The 7,733-nt window shown below is 32.3% G+C and overlaps 1 protein-coding gene across 1 annotated transcript in view; it reads right to left on the bottom strand.

The window, feature by feature from the left end:
- Window positions 1-7,733, bottom strand: part of LOC111087968 — a gene marked incomplete at its 3' end in the record, with an annotated part of 16,665 nt that overhangs the window by 7,078 nt on the left and 1,854 nt on the right. The window contains exon 2 of the mRNA XM_022396556.1: window positions 3,585-3,688. Coding sequence (XP_022252264.1) covers window positions 3,585-3,681 — 97 coding nt within the window. The remainder of the gene's footprint in view (window positions 1-3,584; window positions 3,689-7,733) is intronic.

Below are 7,733 nucleotides of genomic sequence, written 5' to 3'. Positions count from 1 at the left end.
TGATAAAATGTTAACCCTGTACATATATATATACACACACACATGACTGATAAAATGTTAACCCTGTACATATATATATATATATACACACACATGGCTGATAAAAGGTTAACCCTGTACATATATATATATACATACACATGGCTGATAAAAAGTTAACCCTGTACATATATATACACACACACATGGCTGATAAAAGGTTAACCCTCCGTTCACCTAATACATAATTTCATACTCATAATGGAACAATAGTTTAACCCTAGTTTCTGAGAATAATGTATTGAACAATATAACAATTAATGTGTAGGTTAAATCTGTTTCATGAGCTGTGTTTATACAAAATATAATTGCTTTTTCAAACATCCATATACCATATAGGAATATCCTAAAAAATCCTAAATTAAAGAACCAACTTTACAACAAAACTTCTAAGGTTGTTCTCGTCTTCCGTTTCCAGGAGATTTATGATAAATGACCAACTGTATAAAAACACTCAGATCGATCACTTGTAACAAAACTTACAGACGCTGAGTTTAAAATATAACGTTTTTTGTTTTGTTTTTTTCGACAACTAAAGAAATAAATGGTCATCTGGTATTTCCGTTACGAGTATAAAATAATTGTTTGTTTGTAATTAAGCACAAAGCTACACTAGGGCTATCTATGCTCTGCCCACCACGGGTATCGAAACCCGGTTTCTAGCGTTGTAAGTCCGCAGACATGCCGCTGTGCCACTGAGGGCTAAAATAATTGCAATAAATATAATGTCCACCATCAATGATACAATGGTATATAATCCTGTAAAAAGCAAGAAACGAATTTCTTCGTAAAATATACTGATTGTTGAGTTCTGAACTTAAAATATTTTATGTTGAACTAAACTTTGGTGAGAAACGAATCAACAAAATATTTAATTGTTATATTTACATTCTTGGTAAAATCATGTATGAATATTACAACACCAAATAAAGCGTTAGGTTGAACAATACTTGTAACAATACATATAACACTAAAACTACGTGAAACACATAAAACAACGAATATATAAGATTAAATATATATATATATATATATCTTTCGATATTGTGAACAAAAACAAGAAAATTACATTATTTTTCTTTTATAAAAAAATGGTTCCGTAAGAAGCAGCCCCCCAGTGGCAGAGCGGAATGTCTGCGGACTTACAACGCTAGAAACCGGGTTTCGATACCCGTGGTGGGCAGAGCACAGAAAGTCCATTGTGTAGATTTCTGCTTAAATTCGAACAACGACGTTTTGTTGTTTTACATTAGTAATTTGTTTGAAATAAAAGCCTACAACAGATACCCGTGGTGGGCAGAGCACAGAAAGCCCATTGTGCTGCTTTGTGAATTCGGTTGAGAATTATTTCTGTCTGTCTTCAACTATTGAAATAGCAGTTTTATAATCAATAATTTGTTCGAAAACAAGACAGCTAAACTTCTTTCATAACTTCATCGTGTGTGCAGAAAGTAATTTTTCAAATTTAAATTCCGACAATAAACCTAATCAACATGTGCATTCATTCTAAAACAGATTACAAAATTACTTTAAAAAATATAGGTAATCAAATTGAGAGGTGTCTGATGTTTTCTGATTCTCGTCTCTATAGAAAATATTTCTTTTTTACCGCCTGTTTTGCTGATTTGTTTTTAAAGCAACAATTCTACATTGTGTTAAGGTGAAATCTGAAAACATACTTATGGTCATTATGAATCTTATTAATGTTATCACGTGACCATGAATAATTGGTGAGGGGTAACAATATGAAGCAAAGATTTTTATAAACTCTGAATATTTTTTTATTCCTTGGTATGGCTTGATGGTTTGGACTGTTCGCGAGATTGAAACCCTTTGCTGAATATGCTCGACCTTTCTGTCGTAGGGTCATTATAATGTAACGGTTAATCCCACTGTTGTTGGTGAATAGTAGTCGGTTGGTTGTTTGTTTGGCAGTTTATGCCGCAAAGAAACTAGGCTATCTGCGCCCAAAGAGTAGTCAAAGAGTTGGCGACAGGTGGTGTTGGCTAGCTACCTTCGCTCTAGTCTATCAGAAGCTGGAGAGTTGGCGGTGGGTGGTGCTATCTAGCTGCCTTTTCCTCTAGTCTATCACTTCAAATTTAGAGACAGCTAGAGCAGCTTGAGTAGCTTTGGGCAAAATTCGACATTTCTCTTGAGATTCATTGTTGTCGATATTGAACATTGGGTCATTGTTGAACATTTAGTGTATTATTAGTTTATAAGTTAAAGCGAACAATGAAGACAGAGAGTTGATTAACCTAAAACCCAATATATATATAACGCAATAAGGGTAGTTAATATTAATTTCCGATCAGGGCAAGCTACAAACTTAAAGCGAAACTTAATAAAAACAGCCTGGGAACGAGAATAGCTAATTCAATACACTTTTCTTACGTTTTTTACTTATAAAGATTAAAATACGTTGTTTCGTCAGTTCGTTATTACATAAACATTTCAATATGAATAAAGTTGATTGAAAAATAATATTTTTCTGGGTACAGGTTATATCACATAGACATAAATGTCTTCGATAAAACGTTCGGGGCCCACTTTTACAAACCGTGTACACCAAAATACTTGGCTCTATAGTTGATTAAATGAAATTTAAAACGCGTGTGTTGTTGTTAACTTGGGAGGGGAGAATCTTAGCAGAATGAAATTACTTTTAGGGTTAGAAACATTAGAAAGAAGTATACAATTTACGTATTTGGACGTCACTGCTCGCTTGTATCACGGTAGGACTTATAATGTTATTGTAATTTGCATCTTCCCGCAAAATCAAAAGGTAATTTTTATAATTAATATAATTAGTATGATTAATTTAATATAATTAGTATGATTAATTTAATATAATTAGTATGATTAATTTAATATAATTAATATGATTAATTTAATATAATTAGTATGATTAATATAATTACGAGGCTTAGTATAATGTATTTAATTCAACAAGAAAAATGTTTTTTAATGTAAACTCACTCTCATACGTTAATGAAAATACAATGCCAAGACCCCTGGAGCTGTGTTTCGGGGTTTGTTACACTCTATGGTTTATTTTCACAGTGAACCCTTCTAATCCAATAGTAACGTACCATGATGTTATTGTTACTATGACAACCTTTTTCACACGTGTTTTAAGGATATCGTAAAGGTTTTGACATCTAGATATGTCACACAACAATGTTTCTCTAAACGCTATCAAATCAACGAATTTCATTGTTACTCGTTTACATATACTAAAAAAAATCTAACATTAATATTTCTTTATACGTCCTTTATCTAAATAAAACTTTAAACATAGTTTTTTGTAACTATATGCACATAAAATTAAATATTTGAGGAATTACGAGGTAAACTACTTCTGTTAATCAAAACATAAAACTCTTATTGGTTCATCGTCTAATTATTTCTAGAGCCCATATTTAAATTATACAGTTGCCATTCAGTTTTAAGTATTGTTTCAGTTTGCTACATATTTTCGTATGAGATTCGATAACTCTGTTCTTCAAATTCCTGGTCTTTCACTATTTAAATTATATTCTTACCATTTTTCCACGGAGTATTGCTCGTTCCAGCCCAAATTAAGCCTCTTTTATTTAACACAACGCTAATAACAACGAGAGCAATGAATTTTTTCCACATGGTGGGCCTGTAAAAAAAAATAAAAATAAAAATAAACAAGACATAAGCACACTACGCAATAATATCAAGTAAATATTATATTTCATTAACAACAATAGCACGAAATAAATCAGGCATCAAAAAGTATTTCACGACTCCAACAGTCCACAAATACTAAATTATTTACACAATTGCACATTTTTTACTTGCTTCCCATTACACAATTACACATTTTTTACTTGCTTCCCTTTACACATTTTTTACTTGCTTCCCATTACACAATTACACATTTTTTACTTGCTTCCCATTACACAATTACACATTTTTTACTTGCTTCCCATTACACAATTAGACATTTTTTACTTGCTTCCCATTACACAATTACACATTTTTTACTTGCTTCCCATTACACAATTACACATTTTTTACTTGCTTCCCATTACACAATTACACATTTTTACTTGCTTCCCATTACACATTTTTTACTTGCTTCCCATTACACATTTTTTACTTGCTTCCCATTACACAATTACACATTTTTACTTGCTTCCCATTACACAATTACACATTTTTTACTTGCTTCCCATTACACAATTATACATTTTTTACTTGCTTCCCATTACACAATTACACATTTTTTTACTTGCTTCCCATTACACAATTATACAATTTTTACTTGCTTCCCATTACACAATTACACATTTTTTACTTGCTTCCCATTACACAATTACACATTTTTACTTGCTTCCCATAGCGCTGGAACGCGAGTTTTTTTCGATTCTGTTTTTTACTCATAAATAATAATGTGAATTTTCATGAATAAAATAATATTATTATAAAGAATAGTTATTTGTTTCATTTTATCTTAAATCACTGAAATGAGTTATATCCGCTATATCCTCTCCTGGAATCGAATGCCAAATTATAGCGTTATAAGTATTTCACGTTTAAAGTCAAGGAGTGTAACTTACCGAGTCTCTTTACATTTATACTAAAGGTTTAATTGTATTTGCACAATAAGAATAATTTATTTAAACGCTATATAAAAACAAAATGTTAAGAAATGTACTGGAAGCTTTAAGCCTATAATCACGTATATATATATTTACCAGTTCATGTCGAGCTAATAAATTTCAATAATAAACTTCAAGAGCTTTGTTATCGTCCAGCTCTAGTTTCTATTCAGCTATGTTATTTGAATTTCTAGGCTAGCTTTTCAGTTGTGCAAAAATATAACTAAAAGAAAACTACATAAGGAATATAAGTCTAAGTAAACAGAAACACGTTAGAAGAGATACTTTTTAGAGAACAGACATCTGTATTATAAAGCAACCACACTTATGTTATAGCGAACATTTGTTATTCTTGCTAAACTTGTACTCGTTCTTAGGTTTTTTGTTTGAAGTTAAGGGCGTGTAGAACCGTTAGCTTGAAAACATAGTGTTTTGTCTGTTTTGTTGGTACGTGTTGTTTTTCTTATTCTGCAAAAGTTTCGAAATCATTGTTTGAGATAAACATGATTTATTTCGAAATCATTGTTTGAGATAAACATGATTTATTTCGAAATCATTATTTGAGATAAACATGATATATTCGAAAACAACCTTAGGGAAAAACTATCTCTGCCAAGTAAGTGGTTGGCGTTTGGGGCTGTGAATCCGCTTGGTTTGCGACCCATTACGTCTTAAAGATCGTGCGTGCTTTTTTTAAGATGGACGGTTAAATCTCACTACTCGGTCAGAGTGGTCCTCGAGTTGGCGGTGATTGGTGTCGACAAGTTACCTTCCGTATAGTTTATCGGTTCCAAATTAAGGAGGACGACAGACCTCGAGTAGATTCGCGCGCAATTCAAGAAACAAAATCGGGAAAATGATAAAGAAAACTGATAAAAAATAAAGGTTGTTTGTTTGATGTTCAGCGCAAAACCTACAAAAAAAAAGCGTTATGATACCACGGAATTAAGGCTGAGCCACCTGGAGGAAATAAATTAATATATCACACAAACGAAATATCATGCATAAATACAATTGTTGTTGTTTTCGTCCTTTTAATTCAGTACAGAAACATTAATCTATATTTTCCGTTAGTGTGTATAGAGACTGTGTGTGTATAGCGTGTTACAAGGATAGAGACTGTGTGTGCATGGTGTGTTACAAGGATAGAGACTGTAGATATCCATCGAGTATCTTTGCAAGACAATTCAACAAAAAACAATATATGTTGGCTTCATATCAAACTAACGAAATAAAATTCTTTTCCGCTTGATATAAGTTATACTTATTGCATTCCTCAGGACAAACAATAAAAAAAGATCGTTTTATGTTACCAATAATAATTTCCTTTTATCTGTCAAACTACACGGATTGAAATGCAGAAAAAAAGTATTACAATCAATTTCTCAGAAATTAACTAAAAACAACGTTCGATGTAACCTTATATCACGTAAAAATAAACGAAAAACAGCGTTCTCTGTGACCTTATACCATCTTGTCATTTTGCAAATGCGTTTAACCAGTTTCAGCGAAGCAAACTTTTGTGATAGATAACGAAAAAAAAAAAATGGAGAAAATAACTCCAGATCACAGCGACCTCAACTGGCCAGAAATATTCGCTTATTCTTAGCTTTCTACTCTTTTAAGAAGGTGCGTTCTTACATTAATATTTTGATTTAATTAAAGTGTATACTGATTGTTGTTTAAGACCCATAACGTAGATTTTTACATTGTTGCTCGAGGAAGGCTTCGGTAAGAAGGCCCCCCATTGGCACAGCGGCATGTCTGCGGACTTACAACGCTAGAAACTGGGTTTCGATACTCGTGATGGGCAGAGCACAGATATCCCATTGTGTATCTTCAAATATTCCAATTTTTATTGCTGAATAGTATTTGCTACTTGATTTTCGAATGAACAATTCAGAAAAAGTATACATAGCTAACATTTTTATGTATGAAAGATGTAAATTTTTGTTGTTAAGCGCAAAGCTTTAACGTGGGCCATATTTGTTGTGTCCGTCACGGATTTTCAAATCCAGTTTGTAACGTTATAAACCTTCAGAGTTATCGCTGAGACACCGGAGGCTATATACAAAACAATCATAGCATCAATTTTAATGAGCAGATCTTCCCCCTAAATAAGCCTCCTAAATTAACTCGTTATATTTCGTTTGCAACGATGTAATTTTCAAAAAAAATAACTAAGTGACGGAAAATGAAGTTTAAACAGTACTTTGATAAGCTAAACTACTCACAACTAGTTATACAATTTTAAAATAACGAATGTAAGGCTGTGAACTTATCGCTACTATCCCTCTGGAAGACAAAAATGTGAATAAAAAATGCACAATTTATATAAATATAATAGTACTGTGGATGAATCTTCATCAAAATTGGCATGGAGGTTTATTAGATCCATGGGGAGATATATACAAATTTTAGGTTTGCATTTTGCGGTTTTTATGAGCGTTTTAGCGCGTGTTTTTACCACTACTTCGCCCCTGTTGATGGATCTTCACCAAACTTGGCATGAAGGTTTGTTGGATCCATGGGGAGATAGATGCAAAATTACGGTTTCACATTTTGTGTTTTGAGGTTTTTATGGGCGCTTTTGCGTTTTTTATTTTATTTTTTATTTTTACAATTACGTATAAGAGAAGCAGCTTTTCATGTCCTGAGATAACCTTTCATTAATCATGAATTTACATAACAGCTAGTATAACAATAATAAAGAATAAAATAATGTAATGGTTAAATATACCTAATGCTATTGTTTCACGACAAGTATAATTGTTTATAATCACGATTCGCCAACGAAGAGCGAACAATTGTTATTCCAACAAATGGCTTATTACAAAGAGCGTTATCACCACTACCGTGTTAGCTGCATCGTGCTCGCCTGATGAATTCAGATAAATGAACGAAATGTGTGTGGTTGGAATGGATAAAAGTTGTGGTTGAAATACTGTCATATACTCTTCTTCCCTGACAAACCATAAAAGACCAACTGAACAATGTAGTGTTTAAGAAAAAAAATAAAATCCAGCCTGCTATTCTGATAATACTTTCTTTTTCTATCCC

This window comes from Limulus polyphemus, unplaced genomic scaffold (genome assembly GCF_000517525.1).
Source record: "Limulus polyphemus unplaced genomic scaffold, Limulus_polyphemus-2.1.2 Scaffold2922, whole genome shotgun sequence".
NCBI classification, from domain to species: domain Eukaryota; kingdom Metazoa; phylum Arthropoda; class Merostomata; order Xiphosura; family Limulidae; genus Limulus; species Limulus polyphemus.
This window is presented reverse-complemented; position numbering and strand designations above follow the sequence as displayed.